The sequence below is a fragment of the Erithacus rubecula genome, assembly GCF_903797595.1.
Source record: "Erithacus rubecula genome assembly, chromosome: 3".
In the NCBI taxonomy this organism is placed as follows: Eukaryota; Metazoa; Chordata; class Aves; order Passeriformes; family Muscicapidae; genus Erithacus; species Erithacus rubecula.
This window is the reverse complement of record NC_136689.1, coordinates 115,140,823-115,165,040: the sequence shown is the minus strand read 5'-3', so window position 1 is coordinate 115,165,040 and position 24,218 is coordinate 115,140,823. Positions and strand designations below refer to the sequence as shown.

The 24,218-nt window shown below is 36.8% G+C and overlaps 1 protein-coding gene across 1 annotated transcript in view; it reads right to left on the bottom strand.

Annotated features, from left to right (window-relative positions):
- Positions 1-24,218, bottom strand: part of PREX2 (phosphatidylinositol-3,4,5-trisphosphate dependent Rac exchange factor 2) — a 165,863-nt gene that overhangs the window by 101,004 nt on the left and 40,641 nt on the right. Inside the window, 8 exon segments of the mRNA XM_079301781.1 lie at positions 4,263-4,366; positions 7,086-7,099; positions 7,101-7,220; positions 14,298-14,459; positions 16,172-16,273; positions 19,011-19,115; positions 20,977-21,099; positions 21,172-21,243. Of these exon segments, the coding sequence (XP_079157907.1) occupies positions 4,263-4,366; positions 7,086-7,099; positions 7,101-7,220; positions 14,298-14,459; positions 16,172-16,273; positions 19,011-19,115; positions 20,977-21,099; positions 21,172-21,243 (802 nt within the window).

Sequence of the window (24,218 nt, the reverse complement as noted above, 5' to 3'; positions counted from 1 at the left end):
ATTTAAATTGCAACATACTGTCCAAAATTCAAGATTCATATCTTTGAGTGATGCATAAGAAGCAATTTGTTGCATTCATATACAAAAGAATTTTCTTCCTCCCTTAAAAAAAAAGCAACCAGAAGTCTCTGCATTGAAGTACTTTTTAGTTTCTTGGAGGTTCTTAGGAGCATCAATGCTCAGAAATACCAAGGAAATAATTGCTGCACAATATCAATTACCATCTTCCATGTATACTTTTTGATGCAGTTTCCAGCTACTTTTATCATGTGCTTTTCCTATATCATGCCTCATTTCAAGACTAGAGAGGACAGAACTACTATGCTAGAGGCAAACATAAATCTGGTATTTCCTAAGTCTCACGTGCTTTTCTTCATAAACTAAGGATCCTTCATTTAATGGTTGGTGAATCCCTTTAGAAATTTATTTTTCTCTCAAAACTGAATTTTAGAAGCTGGTACAGAAAAAAGAATATGATTACCATAAAACTACCTTTCTAATACTTGCAAGTGGTCGTGTAGCCACATTATTTTAAGATCATAAACAGTCTGCCCTGATAAGTAATATGCATTCCATTTTAATCAGTGCAATCAAGAAAAAGCAGAGTGCTTCATGGTGCTGAAAGAAAAAGAGAAAGCTTACACCAACTATACTGCTCAGCCAAGGCCTAATTTCATCAAAGAAAAATTGCTTTTCAGAAAAAGCTTTGTTAATTTCTGTAGGCATGTCATTAGCATGATAATAAACCACACTGGGAATCTGTTTTGTTATTTCTATGCTTCTACTCACAAACAAGGAAGACTACATTCCTACATCTATCAATGCTGAGAGCAAACACTCCCAGTTGCCCCATTCCCTAGAGCTCCATGGCTCCTTACATAAAGTGAGCAGGGGATCCCAAAATCTGCAGGAAGGAACTGTGGAAGTATCATCTAGACCCAATGGTCTTTAATGTCTATAAAGAGATCCATCTGGAGTGCATGACAAAGAGTCCAGCACAGGTAGGAAAATATAAGCACTGCACCCAGAGCTTCCTCTCTAAACTAGGAATTACAGAAATTGATAGGTAATAAATGATTAAAGAGAATAAAATAATACCATGCCAAAAAAAGCATATGCAAAGCTAATGTGAGTGACACTAGGACAACCATATCACTCCTCCTGGGAATGCAGAGAGACAAAAAAGAAAGCAGCAGAATAGTACTGGGTTACAGTTCAAACACAGATGACTACAGGGGATGAGAAACAAGACATCTGGGTGCAACAAAGGAGAGCAGTAAAGAAAACAGAACAGATGAAGGTTAAAGAAGGACATCATGATCTGAGTGAAAGAAAAAATAACTGTGTGAGGAGAGGGAATACAGAAGTCTCACAAGGAAGAAAAAGAGGAGGTAGAGTTCCATTAAAAAAAAAAAGAGTGACAAAAAAAAGGCAGAAAGATGTCACAGGCATGGGAATTAATGCAGAAATTTCCCTATTTCAACGAGAACCACAGAAAGGAGGGATGGAATAGCAGTAATTACAAGGAAAAACATATTTTAGGATATTGGAAAAAATTAAATGCAAAAAGCAGAAAATGTGGAGATAAGGAAAAAAAGGTATGAAGAATCATAGCACAGTTTGGGCTGAAAGGACCCTTAGAAATAAATTGCACTGAGCAGGGACATTTTCAGCTAGATCAGATTGCTCAGAGCTCCATCTAACCTGACCTCGAATGCTTCCAGGGACTGAACATCCACCAACTCTAGCAAGTCAATTCAGACTAACAGAACTATTAATGTTGTCACAGATGTGTGGAAAGGAGTATGGATTTTGGAAATAAAGTGTGTATAAAAGTGACGAGATCTGATATGGCTCAGGGGAGCAAAGGGGAAGGATGCATGAACCCTCCAGGTCTGGGTGCAAGGCTATAGGAAATGGGGACAGTAGAATTTCCTGTGGATGAAGGAAATAAGACAACTGGTGTCTGGAGCATAGAGGAAGACTTTTTGTGCCCAGCCACATAATTGAAGAGTCACTGAGGAAGAAAACAAACAGGCAGGAAGGAAAATGAACAGTGTTAAAAAGACCAAGGACTAGCTAGAGCAAGTAAATGGAGAATGGTAGGACAGAGAGAGGATCAAAGAAACGTTTTCTAAGGCCAGCACTAAATGCATGACAATATGTGGGGAGGAATCAGTCAATGATGAAGTTACAGAATTTTTGGGATATTCAATCAGGAAGAAGATGGTGGGTATAATGTCCTGGACACAGTAATGTTAAGCAAAGAGAAGTTGTCTTAGAAAGTGACATGATGCAAACAGGGAAACTGCCTTTTATTTCTAAAGCATATTTAAGAAGATGAAAGAAAATAAATGAAAGGAAGTCAAACAGTACATGACAGGAAAGACTGAAATAATCAACTCTCTTTTTTGCATAAACAAAACACTGAGATTTTATACAAATAAAGCTAAATGTTGGGCAGGGATACAGGCTGGAAAAAGGGAATAGCAGGGCAAAGAATACAGAATAAAATATATTAACTCAAAGAGGCTTGAAGAAATTCACTGCAGTGTACCCATAGATAGATTGAAACCACTAACTAAATCAGTGGACCTGGTGAATAACATAACCCAAAACAGATGTCAAGGAGTTCTTATAAAAAATGTCTAGTAAGCAAAGACAATGAATCAAGTGTGACACCACAGTGCTCTACCTTATGTTCAGCATTTTTCACCATTTTTATCAATAGCTTAAACTGTTTCAGTGGTAACATTGTTATGGAACCAAGAAGCATTGCAAGAGCTTTGGGGAACAAGATGGGAATACTGAATGCTTAAGAAATTGCAGAAATGGTAAGATAAAACTCAGTATAGAAAAGAAAGTAATTATCAGTCCTACTCTCAGACTTTAATACAATATAAACCATAATGGGATCGGCACCAGCACTGCAGAAAACACTCTGGTATTCTGGAGCACAATGAAAAGACTGAAAAATAATGCTCTCAGAAAAGCCAAACAATCCTAGGATAAGTAGCAGACATCCCACACTGCAGCACTACAGTATTATTCTGGCACCAGTAAAATTTCAGCTCTAGACACTTCAGTTACAAATTCCAAGCACATATTAATGCAATTTCTTTATAAAGTTGAATGTGAATGACAAAAGACGGAAGCAAATTGATCAAAAACAAAACCCAAAGGACAAAAATAAAATTATAAAATAAGAAATAATAAAATAAAAACACAACACATGAAAAAAGGTTAAAAGACTTTAAAATATGAGATGAAGGAAAGAGACAGTCTTCCAATAAACTATTTTGTTGCAATAAGTGCAATAGTCAATTTGTTCTCCAAGCCAATTCTACTGTCTACTCTCTAAAACAAGAAGTGAGCAAACTATTTTCAATACAAGAAACTCAAAAATACAAAAAAAATATCTTAATTTTAAAGAGATATTGGATTCCTATGAATCTTACTTCGTATTAAAATCATTGTTATTAATACTCAGTTTTAGAACAAAATTACATTGAGAAATGCTTGGAATCCATAGCAGAGGACAAACTTAACACTATTTTAGAATATCAGGAGAAGCAATAAATAACTCACAGAAATTCCCTCCAGACTTAGATATTTGCAATGCCATTGCAAGTTTCACATACCCCCTTTTTTTTTTTAGCTTTACATTAAAAAAGCCCAAAATATTTTAATTGCAATAAAAAGTAATTTTTGTTAAGATCAAAGGTTAAACCCAAGTTTCTAAAACAAAATTTGACATGTCTAGGAATACTTTTGGTTTTCACTTTATTAATGCATGTCAGGAAAATTTCAAATCATCTTATGGCTTATATCCCTAAAAATATTTTTAAAAACCTTCCTTATGTTACAATTTCAGCATTTATAGTGCTTGATCCCAACAGAGGTAGGTTTTCCACTGGCTGTTATAAATATACCATGTACCTAGGGATAAGTTCTTTAAGATGCTGTAAAGTGAAGTTCAATTTGTAATTTCAGTTGAGCAATAAATGTCACCTTATTTTATTACTCTGTTAATGTAAGCATAAAATAGTCATCTATGGCTGCCTAGCTAATAATGGGTGAAAGCAATGATGTGCCACAGAAGCAGAATTTTAATATTAATAGATAGTGCTTTTAAAGCAGCATCTTCCTCTTTTTTTCTAAATATAAGGGGCATCCTCCATTCTCAAAGAAATTGTGAAACTGCATTTGATTTCAGCACCTCAAAAGACAGCTCTGTAAATGAGCCACATAAATATCCTCACCTGTTCCATCATCTACATTCTCTACTTCCATCACTTCCGTGTTTATTCTGCCCCGGAAAAGGTAACGGTGGCCATCGGTCGATGCTTTGCTGTTCTTCAACCTCCTGAAGAAAAAGAAGAGCAGAGGAGCACATCACCCACTCCATTCTCCCATGTTTCTACACTGCCACCTGTGCATGCAGCATTTAGAGACCACTGTGAGGATCACAGGACCTTTACACCTGTGTCTTGGGTTGCAATACAGGATGTGGCCAGAAATGTGTGTTCTATCCCCATCTGTTGAAGCTGGGTGGGATAGTGACCTTTAACCCTGTGGCACACACCATCTGCTAATGGGCCATCTTTAAGACCAGGTAGGGCAATCATCTTTATCTTTTCCACAACCCATCCTCCCTCCAGGAAGATATCACCTGCTGCTGGCTCATTAAGTCCCTCTGTATGACTGATAAAATTACATCATCCCACTGGGAGATGCTCCAGCCAGGGGGAGGAGCCAAGCCTTTCCTACCTAGATAAAAACTGAGATTTGCAACACCAAAGCAGCCTTTTCCACTGGATTCCAGAGGAAAGCTGGACCTTCCCACATAATGCCTGACCTTCGGAGGAAAACTGCACCTTCTACAGGAGCACTGCTACAGCTGAACCACATCTGCCACTGCAGGAGGATGCAGCCACCATTTAATGGGACTGCTACCAACACCCTGACTGACAGGGTGTCAGGTTGTATTCTGACTCTGTCAGTGTTTTTGGGATTGTTCTTTTTAATACTGTATTTCTATTTTAATTTTCCTAGTAAAGACCTCTTATTCCTAATTCCCATATTTTTGCCTGAGAGCCCCTTAATTTAAAAATTATAATAATAATTTGGAGCCAGGGGGGTTTACATTTCCCATTTCAAAAAGAAGCTCCTGCCCTTCTTGGCAGACACCTGGCCTCCAAACAAGGACACTGTGCAATTGAACTGTGAAAACTGCTGCTGAATGGGATGCTACTGATGGAAATGCAAAGATGCTACAGCAGGAAGGAGTAAGCTGCAAATTCCTGCCAGGATGAAAGTTTACTGGGAAAGTCTCACTCTGTAAAAGCTCTGTTCCAACACTTTGGTACCTCTATGCTGTTGTCTGCCATCAAAGACCAAAAAAAGGACAGCCTTTCCTCCTACCTAATGTCGTTTCCCTATGTTAGTCTAGAAATTCAGAGTGGGGGTAGTATGACTGTAAAAAATGAAATGAGAACATCTTTGTATACAAATCTTGACCTACGTACATTATCATCATAAATGGTAAGAATGAAGAAAACATTTTCCTTCCTAACATAAGAGTTAACCAAGAATTGCAATTAAGGATTGCTGAAGTTTTGTGGAAATTTCACTGCAATATATTCCAAAGGACTTTGCATTGCTGTAACTGTTCCCAGTGAAACCAAGGCCTTTTGAGAATCACAGTAATGGACAGCTTTTCACATTTCAGATAAACCATTGTCTATCCATTTTTGCCAATGATGATAATTAATACTGTATAATGAACAAGGGTCAGTTCATAAGAATTAAGGATCTCCTGAATTTTGACCTTCATTCACTCCAAAGAGATACTAATTTTCAGAAAATAACCTGCCTCTCAATCATTACTGCCTTACGAGTAACACTACTACACCATAAATTTTTTATTCAAAAATTCAGTAATTCATTAGCAATACAAAGAAAACAAAAAAGCAAAAACAGCACAAAACACGTTTTTTCTTTCCAAAGTGAGTAAATCCAATAGCTCTGAGTTTTAAAACTGTAAACGCAAGTATGGCATTCCATGTTTACACAACTTTGTCACAAAAGGATGGTTAAAAATGACACACAATATCTCATACCATAAAGGCAAGGTAATTTTTGTAAAACTATCAAAATGCAATTTCTTTCTTTACATATTTGCCAATCAATACTTGGAGTACCTTGCTGGAAATAATAAATTAATTTCCCATCTAAAACTTTGAAATTATATTCTAAATTGAGTTACACCTGTATCTGCAGAGATGCCACCATGGTACCAGCCAAGGACATGATTGTTCAAAACTAAGGAAACCACAGACAATCATTCACTCATTTTGAGATTTTTGTCCAATAGTGAGATTATGGCTACAAAAACATGCAATTTAGTGGAGAACAAATGAACAGATTCTGTGTAACCAGCAACTTGTTTGTAATTGCTAGATGATAAAATACCAAACAAAAAAATACCAGAAATTTTTAAAAGAAGATGTATCATGTATCTAGGAATCTATCAAATATCTACCCAGTAATATGTAGTGACCACTCTAAAACAACCTCAGGATTAAAGAGATAAACTTGAACATCAATAGGAATATATGTACATAGGAGAACTCTCATTTCTTACAACATTGTCTACAGCAGCTTGTTGCTGAACTAAGGAGTTGATCTTTGGAATGCAGCAAGCAGCAGCTTTCTGGCTTTTTTCCCTGATTACAAATGTAAGGCATGAAACTCTTGATTCTGTAGGGACTTATTTTATTGCACAAGCTACAATACTAATCTGTCTGAACTAAAAATTCAGACTGTTCTCACTTCCTAGAAGAGAGTGAGGCCATCACATATAACCTGCTGTGGAGGGCTGGCAAAACAGATTTTTATTCCCCACATTTCACCACTAGGATTCTGCATCCCTTTAAATTTTTTCCAATTGCATGAATTAAACACAGTTCTCTTTGGCTGATCAGTTTCTTCTAAAAATGCTAACTTTGGTTCTTATGGAACAGCATACTCATGATTAGCTCTACTGTGAGAAAAACACATTTTTTCTAAAAGTAATCATTTACCTGTGCTTTTTTTTTGCAGTAGACGAGAAGATTATCAAAAAGAAAAAATATCCTCTCTTGGATATTTCCTGCTGAAATTTTCAGTAGCAGTCCACTTCGCAGCATTTCTGTACACGTGTCTGTGATGTTGGACCCCTAAAATTGAGTGGAAAGAGATTACTCTTTTAGTGAGCACTAAAGTAATTTGCATCAACTAAGGAAAAGTTTTTTATATGAGCTCATAAGTATAATGATTCCCTGGAAAGACTAAACAAGACTAAACAAGTCATGATAATTTATTGCATTGTAATTATGTAATAATCTGCAATGATGTTTAACACCAGTTTTGTGAGTAGATACAGCTTAATCACAAAAAGTTTCCAAATTATATTACTTTTGTACAAAGATCTCTCCTGAAAATCAGACCAACTTTATCCAATAACTCCTATCCTCAATAACTTTATTCAAAAATGTCTGAAAATGGGGTTGTATAAAACATAATCTGTGTCATGATGAAATTGGAAGCTGAAGTAACCTGGGACTTGAACATCACTAAGGGTAGATACTTCTATACTATATTAAGCTAAGCACAACAGCAAAAATTAAAAACAGCAAGATATTAAACTTGGGCAAAGCTAAGAGTGCCATGTGCAGCTAGGACTGTCTAGTACACCTCCTCCTAACCTACTCCAAAGACATCAGAATTTTGATAAGGTTTAGATGCTTGGGATGAAACTTCCCATGTCTCATTTTTGCTTCAAGACAGATCATTCATGTGAAAAGGCATCAGGCATTTTCATAAAAGTTAATGAAGGAAAATATTTTCAGAAACAAAATTATATGAAAAATTCATGGCACTTCTGTGTCTTACAAAGAGAAATTTACCTTTCAAGGAAGTCTGCCTTGAATTCTGAGGTGCATTTTGCTAGTCTAAAAAATTATGTTGCTGTGGGACAGAGCTGCTGTCAATGTGCATGTTCATCCAGGTATACAACCTTATTGATAATTATTTATTTTCTTGGATGCATCAAACATTCATCCAGGGTTTGAAGGGTTTCCTGACTCGAGGGAATCAGTCAGCTTGGAAAACCTGCAAAACCAGGACTCTCCTGTCATCTACACATGTTCTGAATGGTTTAGGCATGTGATAGCTGCAGTTACTTCCTCTTCTTGATCTCACCACAGTAGTCCAAAGACAAATGGATTCAATTAGGAGCCAAGGAGTGGTCACGAATTCTGCTCCCACAGTTCTTCATCCTACTGCTCATCCTTTGTATGTCACAGCTGTGAATATTGAGCAACAGCTCGACTGTCCTAAGGAGAATGCAGTCTGTTTACAGAGATAAGTGAGATTGCACAACCATCACACTGGAACACAGTCCAGGTCTCTAAGCAAAGCCACTTCAGGATCTGTACTAACAAACCACTCCTGTTTCCATTCAGATCCAGTGATGAAACAAGCCAAAGATGAGTGTCACCTATAGCCACTACAGAACAGTTCCCTTCCTAAGACAGCATAGTACCAGCATGCTAATTTTACAGTTTTATTCAAAATCAAACACTGAAACATTTTGAAAGCACACTCAGTGATATAAATTAGGCATAAATTAGGCCTGCATGTAATGCTTGTTGACCATAATTACAGAAAAACTGGTCACTTTTTCCCATCCAATTTCATTGCTTTTGTATATGGAAGAGTAAACAATATCTTATTCTGTGTTTCAAATTTGCTGGAATAGTACTTACTAACAATTTGCATTTTAAAAGGTTGGATACTTTCTAAAGGGTCTTGGTTTGTTTTTACACAAAACTTCAACTTTGCAGAAAAATAATGGCTTTTTGTAAGGAAGCCAAAAAAGCTTAAGGCTTCAGAATTGTATGAGAAGTTTCAGCTTGCTAAAAAAGAATAGGATTTTTTCATAGAGAGGATCATAGAAAAAAAATCTGTCTTTTCTTATTGAAGAATTTCATTTTCAGTATAGAAAACACAACTTTTTCCCAGGACTCCCAACAAGATCTGCTACTGTGCCAGCATCATGTCATAAAATAACACATTTAATACATGTTTTAAGTACATATAATTCAGGCTACCTGACTTTCTTACAATCACCTCATTCATGATTCAAGTTCAATGTGACAGTATGGCAGTGAGGGTTATGTGTCTCACATTACTCACCCTTTGCTAATGTTATCCTCCTAATTTTCTTCCCTTTCTAAAATATACTGTTAGGTGATGAAAACAAGATTCTAGAGATATTTTTTTTCCTCTCAGAGACATTTCATCCAAAGATTGAACAGTGTTACTGCCACTTCTCAGATACCTTCTGACAAGATCACAGCCCATTTTGTTAGTTCTCTTTTATTTCCTCAAGTCCAAAGGAATAAGCAAACAGGATCAGAAGTCACATCTTGCTGTTCTACATAACTCTGGTAGTGCAGAAAAATCCCCTGTCACTCCCCTGCCTCTACAATACTTAGTATTTGCCTGTTCCTAGACTTTGGATGAGCATGGAGCTGAAACAGAGAAAAAAGGAAGGGCATATTACATGAAAGCACTGCTGTTTCTACATCTGGGGTGAGCACTGCCCTTCACCACATCCCTTGGAGATGAAAAACATGCCTGGGAAGGATGAAGCAGAGAACACACACAGCACTGCCATATCTACTATGCAATTAAAAGGGCTGGCAACCACAAGTTTTCATGAAGGATGGAGCTACAGCTCAAGAGTTTCTGCTGCACAGCTAAAACTGAACTGAACTTCACTACCTACAATATTTTCGGAACAAGTATGACCAAAACCTTCTGACACTAACATGTTTTCATTAAGTGTTTGCACTGAAACTACCACAGGAATTTCCAATATGAACAACTGGAACTTGAAAAGCAATTTGCTATTTCAAAGTTTTCATGGACATTTAAACTCAGTGCTTGTAAGAGGGGATGACAGAGCTGTTCAGCCTAAATGTAAAATCACTACTACTGTGCTATTCATGCTTCTGTATATTTAAAATACCTGCAAGTAGAAATCATGGGCTATTTTCAGTGAAACTAGCATTTCTGTAATCTGTCAATTTGAAAATGCCATGTATTGCAGAAATAAACCTATTTTAATCATCTTCCAACAATTCATATAAATTATTCAATTGGGGGAAAACAACCTGCAAAGCAGACTTATACTGTGAATCTAGACTATTTTTGTCTCCATCTGTCCTACTGGGTCACTAAAGACTGTGTAGCAATCCTCTTCTGTGGTAGTACCCCAACCAAATACTCTGTGCCTTTTGAGGATAGCTGGTATGGAAATTAAAAGCCCATAAAATCTTGGAGCCTGGAGGTTGTTTAGGTATAATTGGCTTCTGATAACCTTTGGCTGTCAGTCAGACACCTATGATTCTAGCTAAGGAAACAGCTCAGGCAAGAAGTCTGAAATGTGGGCTACCATGGTCATATTGAAAAATAAAAACACTTGAAGAGGAGAGATTATAAGCAAGAAATTCAAAACAAAACCTCCCTCATCCTCATTTCATTAAATATCCCTCTTCGACATTAAAAAATTACTTCTATTACCTTGAGACAAAAAGCAGCATGGGTTGGTATTTTTTGTTACCAAAAACATTTGCACATTCTGGGCAAATTTCCTTCAAGCATAGAGGTTTGTATATACTGAGTCAGTGGCAAGCATGTTAATAGTGACAAAAGTCAGAAATTACAGACTAATACTAACCTACTCTTCTGTACTTGCACATGGACATAAGGAACAAATAAAGCGTGGAAGGGCTAGAAATTCCAGAGTTTAAGACAGAAATCTCTGGTAAAATACTACTTGATGATATGTTGGAATGCAAAGGAACAGAATACTCCATGCTACTGTCACTATGTTGACCTATGACTCAGATTGGGTTGTTCAGCTTACAACAAATGCAACAATTTTGTATTTTTTTCTCTCACAAACATCCACACAAATTTCACTGTAGTAAAATGTAGTTCCTTCAGCTGCTGAGCCATCCTCCAACTGAGACAGCCACCTACACAAGTTCTGAATTCAGGCCAATAAATTAAACCACTTAGGAAATTAAGTGAGAAAGTCATTATATCCAAAATCAACTATCATGAAACAGATGTTCCATTTTTTCCATGAATCTGTATTTTTTTCATAATAAACACAAGCTTCATTTTATGACACTAAAGCATGGGAATTCAAGTCATGCTTTGATCAGATTCTAAAAATAGTCTTTATTTTTTTCCCTTTCCTTCTAGTTGGGGCCAAGCAATGTGCTAAGCATTTCCTTCTGGAAGGAAATCTCCAACAAGTTTGCCTCTTTATTTTCAGCATTGCAGAAAACCAGATGTTTATTTAATTAAATCCACTCTCAAACATTGCATTCAGGAACTTTTTTTTTTTTTGCAGTTGTTGTTGGGAATCCTTCAAAATACTGTTAGCTCATATACATGCTCTGGAATTCTTACCATTTCAAGGACTAACCCTATACTACATCTGAAAAAGCTGCACATATTAAGATCAAGGCAATTTTGCCAGATTGTGCACCCTGTGGATGCCATATGATATCAAACCCAATCACCTAAAATGCAATAAACACCACGTAACTCTACTGGAAACCACCTATTTTAAGACAATGGCACTCTTAAAGAGTTCAAGCACAGGTGAAATCCTAAAATGAAACCTAGGAAAAGGGGAGGTGGGAACAAACAAACAAACAAACACCAAAAAAAGCCACCAAGGTTGGTAGGAAATTACTTTGTTACAGAGTAGAGAATACATCTTGAACACAGAGAGAATAAGTTTGTTTCAAATGCTTGTGTCCATGTTGTTACCATTCCTTCTTTATTGTAACCTTTGCACATTAACACATTTCCAAAAAGCAACCATATTTCCTACCAGATGTTTTACTAAGAATTCAGAAGAAACCTGATGCAGCCAAGTGGATTCCCTTTTCAGGGATAGAGCTTTGAGAACAGTAAGTTCTTAACCAGCTTATGTGACTAATAATGCATTGAGTTAATAATAATGTAACTTTATACTTGACTGTGCTCATTAAGAAGGATTTGACAAATATCTATGACTCAGACATTGGAAGCAAGTAGAAGAAGAATTTTAATCACAGCAGTGCAGTAGGAAATTTAATTGAAAAGTTTAAAATAATAGAAGTAATAAAGTGGTGATAGGCAATAAGGATTACTTAGCAAATTTCCTTGCCATGAAGTATTCAGCACTTAACTTGCTATTACTCCTATCATGAGGTTATCACACAAACACTTCCAATGCATTTAAATGTTCTGATACACTAACCTTGCTGATGACAGCAACTTCAAGCTAATTACATTAAGAAACACATTTTCACCTAGTCTAAAGAAGCAGTTAAGTGATATGAACTAGACTTCCTCTCTATTAGAATATTTAGAATTTTACTTCATATTAGTCCTTTCTTTTTCAAAATTCTACAAGCAATACAATGGTATTTGTTTTGAATTTTTTATTTTATTTCAGATAGAGGGTTACAAATGAATGCAGAAAGTTTTGTTTCATATGAACCAGCAATTATATCACTTCTCCACATGCTAAAATTCCTTCTCTTGATGCACAGTGAATTTTAGTGGCATTTCATAGTGACCCTCATGTACCAAAAACATTACAGTGCACTGAGCTCCAGCAGGAGATGATTTGCCAGAAATAGAAAAGCATTTATTGAAAATGCTGCTGCACAAGGGAAAAAATACCTGAAGTGCAGCATTTCAAATCACACAATGCACTGAAGAAACATGAAGAATTTTGATTAAAGTAAAATTAGTCTCTTAATCCACATTTAGAACTAACTAAACCTCCCTATACTACTCAATTAACAACAAACCAAAGGTTTGCAAAAGTCCATTGATCAGGAGATTTCACATGGAGCATACAGGAAATAATTATGTGGTGTCATGGGTAGTATTCAGGGGGATCTTTGTTCAGATCAATGCTCCTTTCAGATAATGACTTGTTCTATTGAATCCTTCTGGATGACAGAGGAAAGCTAAATCCACTACTGCAGAACCAGAGCACATCTTTAGGCACAACAAAGTTTAAGAAACAGCAGTTCCAATAAAATCAGGAGGTGTAGGGAGGGAGCAGAGCCATGTAGAAACTATTTCTTATTTCTGCTTTTTTACCACAAATATCAACTTAATAGCTGTCTATTCCAGTAAATGTTACTGTTATATGTCAGACTTTGTGGGAAACTCTCTCAGGTAAAGTTCCTTGCTACATTTCCCAGTCTGCAAGCCTTTCACATAGCTTAAAGAGATAAAACCTCTTCCTCTAGTTCTTAAGCAGTTTTCTCAGGAAAAGGAGTAGCATATTTAAGCAAAGTATTCAAAACAGCAAAGAACTACTTCCATGTCGAAATCTGCCTTCTAAAAAACCCCATCTTTTTGTTTTCTAAAGTTAGTTTGAATATAGTTACATTTTTTGCCTTTTTTTTTTCCTTTATTGAAACTTCACTTGTATTTGCCTTCCACCCCAGTGCAGTCAGCTCAGACACCCAAGGCAACCCCAAGACAATTTAAAGGTACACCCTTATTAGTTCCATATGAACTAATTATAGTGCTCAGAATAATTCAAAAGGAAGATTTTGTTGGTACAACTACTTGATCTTGTTGTTCTCTTGGGGAAAGGGTGACTCTTCTGGTTACTACATAAAATTCTAACTCAGAACCAGATCTGCAGCTACTTCACAAAAGTTGGTTGGATCCCTAAAGTTTGTTCACTTGCAAATCATTAAAAAGCCCCACAAATCTCAAACAGATTCCCTTGAACATGTTTAAATTGGTTTAGCTCAGCCAATATTAAGAGACTACCAACAAGCTGACAAAAACTTATAGACTCAATGCTTAAGCAATAATAAACAATAAACATTTTTTCAACCAAAGTGGTGCTATGTCAGCACAGACAGCAGTAAAATAAAATCAGCATTTAAATTAGGATTTGTAGATGTGTCTATGTGCACAGATACATGTTAATACAAATGCTAAATAACTGTCCTTCCTTAAAATCTGCTATTTCATACAGCATTAGTCATGGGCTACTTAATTTGCAGAGTGGATCTCAAAAGCTCTGATTTCACAGAACTATGGACTTGACAGAACCTCACAAAATCAGTGCAACACATACTTGGTGAAAACTGTTACTCCCTCGTCAATATCGAAAGCAACAAATCTTGGGACAGTAACGACAGTACCTCCCATCCTTCAACATGAGACTGCCATTCTTCCAAAAATTCCAATTTTTCCATTTGTCTCTTGGCCTCATTTATGTTGGAACAGACAGCTTTCATGGCCTGGAGAGCTTCCATTAGAGCTGCATAGTCACTGTGCTTCCTTGGAGTCCGCTTCAGTAATTCCTATTTAGACACAGAAAAAGGGGGAAGAAAGAAAAACAAATATAAAAGAAACCAGTCTTTGATCTCTAAAGGTCCATTACAGGAGACATAAACCAAACCAGCATACAAAAAGAAAGTAGCCAGTCTTCTCTTTTACTAAGCAGAAAAGTAGTAACCCTTATAAAACTGTGTCCTAGTAGAACACTAAAACTCAAGGATAACTAATTATTAACAATAAATAATCATCATGATTCAGGAAGAAGTTTGCATTTCTTTCTCCTCCAAAAATGTGTCTTCTTTTTGCTACTTTCTCCTCCAACAATGTTTCTTCATATTGAGCTTTAGGGTTTGAGTTTGTTTGTTTTTTTATTCTGCAGGATACAACTGTTCAAGAGCAAGGATAACAATTCTGCTTAAAAAAACAGCAGATCACTCATGTCAAAATTAACACCTGCCTTTCCTGCAACTCAGGGCAGAAAACACATTCCTTTAGCTCCACACTATTGTTTAACCTCATGCAATGCAGCAAAGCACTGAACAATAGTTTAGGTGACTCACTGATTTCAGACAGAACTGGCAGTCCTGCTGATAAACAAAAGTGGAACCACCAGCATTTGTTTGAGATTTCCCATCTCAGATTACCAACTAGCCATTAACAGCTGGGCTGACTGAGAACAGCCTTCAGCAAAGCCCTAACCCTGCTGCCACCACACCCTGTATTTAAATTTTCTTAATATATTCGTTTCACTGCCCTAGAGTAATTCATTAGTCATTTTTCCCTGTTTTATCTGTATGCCTTTCAAAAATAGAATAGAAAAATAATTCCAAAATAGACCAAGGGAACTGTAAAGCCACAGTATCTTGGATGACTCACACCTCATTGTAATGATTATATTTTTAATTTGTTTTAAAAACTTTAGTTCTAACCTGTTTCTTTTTAGTTTTTTTTCTATGTCATATGCCTTACAACTGGCAATATTGCAGATCAAAACTCACACATGCATCTTGTAAAATACTGTCCAATCATGATTTTTCAGGTAGCTTTTAGAGTAGAATCAGCTCTGGTTTTCCTCTCAGAGTTTGGAACAATTAGCAATACAAGATTTTAATTTTTAAGCAACAATTTGCATAAAATACTCTATTTATTTCCTAACATGCTATATTAGAAATTCAGAGGTTTGAATATGTAATGTTTTTCACTACATTACCATTTTTCATTGATTTAGGCTGTCACAATATGATAAGAATAAACATACAATTGTACATAAAACCATTTACAGCACCTTACTGTTATCCACAGTTTTTCTTGGAAAAAAAAAAAAAAGTCCATTAATATTTTTCATTTTCAGTTTATTGATGGTAAATTAGCATCAAAGTATTTCATCAACAAACTGCTATCCCAAGCATTTTAAGCAAGGGCATGATTAAACCCAGTTAGAATTAGACTCATTAAACTCTCCCAAATGGCTCACTTCTGTGCAACAATGGAGAGGCAACCTCACAACTGCAAGCAGAACAGAGCTAATCATCTCAATCCAGCCAAGCTCCTCAGCTCTTTTAATACTGATGTCAGAAGACTTGCCACCAGCTTTAATGAGAGCAAGGCTGGGTCCAGTACCTTAATAAAGAGATAATTCACTGTGAAGGAAGATTGTTCCTGGAGTTCAGAAACATGCTTAGCAACCAGTTTTACACAGGAAGTATAAAGTCCTTAATAAAAATCTTGTAAGTACCTTCAAAAGAAGGGGATACTTGCATATTCTCTGTATTGGTGTCACTAGATATCCCTCCAGAGGTACATCTGTGTTCTTACGTCCTCCAAGGAGCATGCAATTCTGGAGTGGGAACAGGTTCACAAATTACTGAAAAATCCCCCCAAAATTACCAGAAATAAAGACAAGGGCATAGGCATACAGCAGTGTTTGGCTAAAGTATATATAAATGATAGAAATATATATACATATATATATGGAAGGAGGTTTGCAAGACTGTCAAGAGTACAGGCTTGAACACATGCACAGGCTATCACCCATGACAAGGAAGTTACAAAGGCAGAATGCAGGCCTCTTGCCTTCTTCATCCAGTCTGATGAAGAAAAGAACTTTTTCTTAAAGTTTGAAACTAAAAGACAGTAAATAGAATGCTCAAAATAGGCATTCATACTTCAATGAACAAAAATAAAAATATTGCAGGGTGACCGCTACAGCTGTTGTTGTTTCTAAAAAGTGTTTGCAGTATTAAGTAGTATCAAAGAGGGTTTGAATGTTTGAAGATGGTCATCCTAATATACACCTCAAAAAAAAAAAAAATCCATGTTCTGTTTTCATGCTTATATATTTAAATTTGATGTGCAATATATAAAATATCCTTAAGTCATGGGCAAAAGGCTATTAAAAAGTTCCAACAAGACATCTGATTATGGAAGCAGAGAGTAAATTAAACATTGGGTGGAAGTACCCAATAAAAGCAGCTGAGAGAGAGAAAAGAATATGGGTTTCTGGGGATAAGAAAACACACAAAGGACAGCACAGCAAATATCTGGAATTGTGGGAACTGAAGTGTAAGTACATAAAGAACTAAAGTTATGATGACAATTATTTTAAGGACAGATCAGAAGGCATTGTGATGCAATAGTATGAGATAATCTCAGCTTCAAAGAACAAGTTGTCTAAACTGAGGACACTAAATAAAAGCAGTTTAAAACAGCCAGATGAGATGTCAAGACAGGCTCCAGAACTGGATGCAGACACACTGTTGATGGAACAGAGGCTGCACAACTGGGTGGCCACCCAACACACATACCCTACAACCTGTGCTGCTATGGGGATCTCCACACCCACCCTTAAGTCTCTGCTTTGTACTCATGCTTAACCAGCTTCTGTCTTATCCTAAAGAATCTCACTTAATCTGGCAGCCCAAAAGCTTTACTGATAAAGACCAAGTAAGATAATGGCAATGCAGACTGTAGTTATTATAACAACTGCCTCTATACTCAAAGGATCAAAAGTTCTGGTGTCAGCTCCCAGTTATTTATAGATAACCACAACTCTAATGACCTGAACCCTTTGGTGAGCCCAGAAGGCTTTGACTGTGCTTTCAAATCACACAGTCAGATATCCTGCTTTCTAGGTTAGACTGTTGCCACTTAATGCTGCAGACATGCCCAAATCTATGAGGAACCTAAAGCAGATGAGGAAGGACTCTGGAGCACCTAACACTGACACATCATGAACTGCCTCAATGGCACACTTGGCTTCCTCTGCCACAAAACAAGCTCTTTGCAATCTTCCTTTTTTTGCTTTTTGCCTCTGTAGTCAGAATCCACCCTTTCTTCCTGAGTCTGGCCATCCTGTTCCCAATACAAGAACCACGTGTATGAAGCTCCTCAATGTGGGACAAGGTGAAGGATACTGTGTCAACCACTGAGGAAGAAAATGAAAATGTTGAAGCAGTTTTTAATTTCTGTGTAAGAGATTCTTAGTAAAAAGGCAGATGGTGTCTCATGTCATACAGTATCTTCCACAATAAGGAAATTCCCACACTGCTCATTAACTTGGCTGTAAGTAAGAGCAGCTGGGCAGTCAGATCTGGTATTTTTCAAAGCATTATTGAGCTGAAATAGGACTTGACCAAGAACTCTGCCAACAGCAGTAGTGAAACCCTACTGCATGCTAAAAATAATTAATAAAATTAAATAAGAATTGTGATACTGCCAGCGTTGGCAAAAACTTATTTTTCCCCCTCAAACACATCTGTGATGCTTTGCTGATAGGGTCATTTGCTCTCCAGTCCCAAAACAAAATGATCAAATGTGACCACTCCAAAATTTGACAGTATATCCATGGACACTTACTCAGGTATTTAAGTTCCAATATAGTAGGCTACACATTTCAAAGCTGACCTTTAAACCACAGGACACCATGGAGGAAACGCAAAAATCATTCCACACTGAATCTGTCTTTTAACAACTAAAATCAACTATTAGTAAACTCAATATTTACATGCAAATTGGTTTTGCTGGAAAAACCCATGAGGACTATCACATTTAACACTTTCAAATCCCTCCTTACTTGTCTTATAAAATGAAAGACTACTTGTGGACCTGTTTTTTTAAACCTTAGATTAAGTCATCTTCTAAGATTAGAATGGCTAGTCCATGATCCATAACAAAAGATTTTTTTTGTCAGCAACAGCATGGCTACAGTACCAGAACATGGACCTCCCCTTCAGAAATTCTGCTCAGTCCTTCAGCTCCTTTCTGCAACTCCTTTCCCTATCCCTCCCCATCTCTTTTATCCTATTCTTTGTCCTTTCTAGAGATTCACACCCTTGTCTCCTGGCCAGCATGTTCAAGGCACATTGTCTAATGCTGTATTATCCACAGATCCAAGCACAGCAGTGAAAATATGATTTAACACTCCCTCCCTCTGGAAACACCACCCCCAGCTAAAACTGTCTGCTAACCACTTGCAGGTGTGCTTGTACTTGTTACATGGTGGAGGTGACAGTGCTAACAAACCACTGGGCCATCAAAAAATACAAAGATAGAACACCAGTACAAAGTTTATTTACCAAGAGAAACGTCCGCACTGTTCTTATTTTGTTGAGGTCAAGAAGAACTTTCTGTGCCTTCTCGTGGTTACTACAGTATTCATCATAGATACGGAATTTCTCTTTCTGCAGGAACAAAAAGAGACATTGTTTTTCACTTGTCATTTTGATTCTTTTTTTAATTAATAAAGCATGGAATGAACACTTTGCAAAGCTGAATAGCTAACATAGCCTTCATTCTAGAAAGTCAGCTCTTCTTCATGCATTTATTGTTTGAGGTCTAGACTCAAATTATGAACAGTCTGGGAGCACCACTTGGGAATTTCAAACACAGATTCATAGAAAACAAGGTTGAAAGGGATCTCAAGGATCATCTGGTCCAACCTTTCTTGGCAAAAGCATGGTCTAGACAAGATGGCCCAGAACCCTGTCCAGTGGAATCCTTAATGTGTTCAATATTGATGAATCCATCACTTCCCTGGGGAGATTATTCCAATGGCTGATTCTTCTCATTGTGGAAAATTTTTTCTCTGGTGTCCAACTGGAATTTCCCCAGGAGAAACTAGTACCATTACCCCTCATATTAGCCATGTGATTCTGTAAAACGGGAGGTCTCCATCTTTGCAGCCAGCTTTTAAATACTGGAACATAGTGATAAAGTCTCATTTAAGCCTTTTTTTTTTTTTTTTTTCAAGTCTGAACCAACCCAGTTCTCTCAGGCAACCACATGGCACACTTCCCACGACCATTCTTGGGGCTCTTCTCTTAAACCTGTCCAGACTGTCTACATCTCTTGTATAGGGACCACAAGTGAACACAGAATTCCAGCTGTGGCCTAACAAGCTCTGAGCAGACAATGGTAATGGTTTCTTTATCTCTGATGGTGATGCCCTTGCTGCTGCAACTCAGCTTGCTCTTGGCTTTATATTTTTTTGTCACAGCAGCACGCTGCTCACTCCTATTGAGACAGTGACAACCAGGACACTGAGGTCCCCTTCCACAGAGCTGATCCCCAGCTAGGTAGATCCCAGCCTGTGCTGGACTTCTGGATTATATTTTCCCAGGTGCAAGACCTTGCATTTGTCTTTGTTGAAGTTCATAAGGTTTAGTTGAAATATTTCAGAGCTTGAACTACTACAAACACACAGGATAAAAACATACATGAGGAAAATGTAAAATGAGTGGCTAATTTGCTAATATTATTATCCAATTTGTCTATTTTCAAATATGATCCATTTTTCAGAAGAGTTAAAAATTGTTTCCACCAACCATTAATAGATTTCTTCTGTCACAATGAATAATTAAAGATTCAACAAACAAATGGTACTCTAACCAGAGATAACAATGATACCTGGACTTTCTGTTAGGTCTACAACTGCTAGTAAACTAATTTGTCCTCATTTTGCAAAGCTCTGTAACAGTAACATCCTTGTTTTTCTCCAACAGGAAAAATAATACTCTTAGAAACCAATTACTACAGGATAAAAATACACTTGTGGAGTACTGCAGTTGCTGAAAATAAAATCGCTTCACAATCCAGAACCATGGAGGTATTTCATCTAGTATATACAATTCTTTATTTGATATTCACATTTTTGCATAGCACTAAGGGGGAATAAAAAGATAAGTACTACTCTTGCTGTTGAGTGCAAGCTTGTACCTCCATCTAACACATGGGAACAGCTTTGCCCAAGTTGCAGGGCTCCATCTGTCAGCCTGAGCTGATCTAGTGAATACAAAAATGATGATACAACAGAATTTTGTCATTTGGTATGTTCTTTCTTCACTTCACTGTCCTCCTTTTTTTTTTTTTTTTTTTTGGGACATGAAAGTAACCAAGAGATGAACTTCAAAGTGCTCTTCATTACAGAATTAAGTCATATTTAGGCTTCATGACTTCGTACACTTATCACCATGACAGTAATTAATAAAGGCAAAAAAATAAAAGAAAGACATGGAAAAAAGGCTAAAATAAAAGATAGCATACATAATTCAGAAAGCAGGTTCCAACTTCATGCTGTGCATTAGGTTCTGGCTGTAAACAATCCTCCACAAGGGACAGGAAGTTTTTGTGAACTGCAAGAATATCTTCAATATTTGAAAACAACATCTGCAAAAGAATAAAACATACATAAGCGAAACATCAGACACAGAACAAGAAAAATGCAATTAGGAGACTAACCTTAACTGTTTCTTCTGTGACATTTTTATCCACCTTGGCTGCAGCACATTGGATCATTCGGTGAAGAAAAGCCTGCATGAAACAAGACAAATAAGGAAAAAGTTATTTCAGGAAGACTTGAACAACTTCTGGCATGTTATGCTTAAATTTGTTTCCCAAACTGGATATAGAGCCACATCAGAATATTATTCAGAATCTAAAAGAAGAACTTTATATATATAAATCATTTAGTAGTCCTGTTATTCTAACATGATAGAAAAACCTATCTACATAGTGTTAAAAAGAGTAAAATATTAATGAATCTGAGAAACTGAACATTCTGAGGTACCACTTCCATCCTGCACTCATATTACAATCAACCAAGAGGAAAACACTAATTTTCAAAATCTCACTCTATTGCTTTACAAATTGAGCACAAGACAAGCCAAAATAAGCTGCTACTTTCCAAATTAAACTAATCAGGAGATACTATTATGTCATGTAACTTTTACCATAGCAACCAAAAGTTAGATTTCAGACATATTAATAATAAAATTTATTGTAATGCAAATTGGCTTGAACAGTCAGCTGCACCTGGTTTTGCTTAATGAAAATTTCCTCCTTCCCTCCCCAAGAACTTAATCCCCGGGAATCAAATGAGAAGTTAGTAATGCCACCACCAAAATAGCAAAATTGTAAGTTTTCTTTCATTTTACATTCAAGAGCTGGACACAAAAAGAAGATGTGTACAGTAAGTAATTCCTAATGAAATAAATATCTCAAATACAAATAACAGAATTAATTTTTAATAATTCACTTCATTACAAAAATATTGGTACACCCTAAAAAATTTTTACACATTGTAGAGTGAAATCTTAGATTGATAATTCTTCACACAAACATGCATTTTCTTCAGTCATTAAAACCTGGCACCACAAGTGCACAAATGTCATGTCTTTCATAACCATTTAGCTCCAAGTCACTGTGCATTGTACACTGTACATGAGCTCATCTCAATTCTGCAGTGGTGCGAATTCCATAAAAGAGGAAATAAATAACTGTGGGGAAAGATTGCAGTCACAGCAACCTTTTTTGCCCTCTGCTGGGACCTCAGCATTTTCATTCCCAAGCAATGCTCCTTTCTCTGCTGAAGAGGACTATGTAACTGGCACTACACATTTTTATTACTGAAGAGTCAAATCTAGTTATCCAGGACATAAAGTGAATTAAGTCTGGAATAGTGCCAGCACACTGTATGTTTCCTATCACTCTCTACAATGATGTAGATTTTCTACTTCATTAAACCCGTCTTTTTCCTGACTATTTGTGCTTTCTTTTAAATGTTTTACTGGTGCTAAAAAAAATACCATTAACTCATTTGCAGCAGTTAACTGATGGTGGACGACAGCCCTTTACATCATTCCTTGCTAAGAATATCCCCAGGGGTTATGGCAAATTTGCTGTGTGCATTATCTGTACAACCAATCCCACAAAGAGTGAAAGCCTGCATGACTCTCAGTTAAATTTTGGAAGTTTTCACTAAATCATGCAACACCATTAAATATGCTTTAGAATCGAAAAGGAAAAAAGAACTATAAGAATTACATCTGAAACTCACATCTATTTTTACTGTCTGTAACTTCTCTCTGTTCTCATTATTTCCCCATAGACCAAACATACTGCTCATCTCCACTTTTGTTATCTCAAAAACCTTAATTTCCTGTAACTGTGAAGGAAGGTGAACATTAAGTTGGCTGATGGTGAAACTAAGAAGGAACTGAGAGCAGAGGCATTAGTTATTCCCAAGTGATTCAAGACACTAGATGGGAGTCATGAGGTCAAGAAGAGAATATATCAGCTGCAATCAACAGTTGTCCAAGCAGCACTGTCCCAGACATCACATCTGCAGAGGTTATCAGAAAATAAATCAAGGAAAATCCAAACTTTTGCAGAACCCAGACACAAATCACTAATCAAGGTAGGGAAGCCTGGGACAACTTCAGTCCCTTCCTGCAACTTCTTGTAAGCCCCTGTAATATTTGGCTGTACTCATTCGGCAGGGAGAGTCTAGTCATGAGCTTTTTCCCTAAGATTTGCCACCTGTTCATAGTGTCATGGAATCATAGAACACCCTATGGGTTGGAAGGGACCTTAAAAATCATCCAGCCCCAATTCCCTTGCCATGGACAGGGACACTTTCTGTTAGACCAGATTGCTCAGGACTCCACTGTTATCTCTATAACTGCAGATTTGCTTCCTGAAAAAAAAATCATAATGCTGTGTCCCAAAAACCAATGCATGTGACCATTTGAAATCTTCAACCACTTACAAGAAGTTCTACAAACTGCACATATTGCAAAATAATTGGAATAATTTCACATTTTCTAGAAGAGTAGTGTTAAGACAATTCAGGGGGATGCAGGTAGGAATGGATGTGTCTACCTCCAAGGCTGATCCCTGGCAGACTTCACCCATTGTGGAGAGAATAATGCACAGCACTGATGAAATCCAGGTTTCCAGGACATAAATCCCCTTATCAACTCCCTTCCTGGAGCACAGACTCCCCACACATAACACCTCTGCACTACTACTTTGTTAGGGAGAATGGACAGCCATCATCAGGCAGGAGGATGGAGAAGTAATTGGTTTTTTTAATAGTGTAAAATAACTTCAATCCAGCACTGCAACTGTGAAAAGACTAATGTGTCTGAACTTAAGTAACACATTTGCTCAAAAAAATCTCCAGAATTATTTAAGCATCAACTAAGGACAATCATGAGCATTTCTGCAAAAATTAGTAGGCAGAGAAAAAGCAGGTAATTTGCAGACACAACTGTAAGGAGGACTCCAGCACAGAAATTACAGACTTTAAAAGGAAAATATATAAGGACGGACAGAAACATCTCAGGAGCTGTCAGCTCTTCAGTTAATGGGAAAAAAATTACATAAGCTTTTGAAAACATAACTGCATAAACTACAGAAAAACACACTTGTAAAAATATTAAAGTACAATGGACATCTCAGACAATTTACATTTCACTAAAGAAATGGACACATAAAAACGAAAA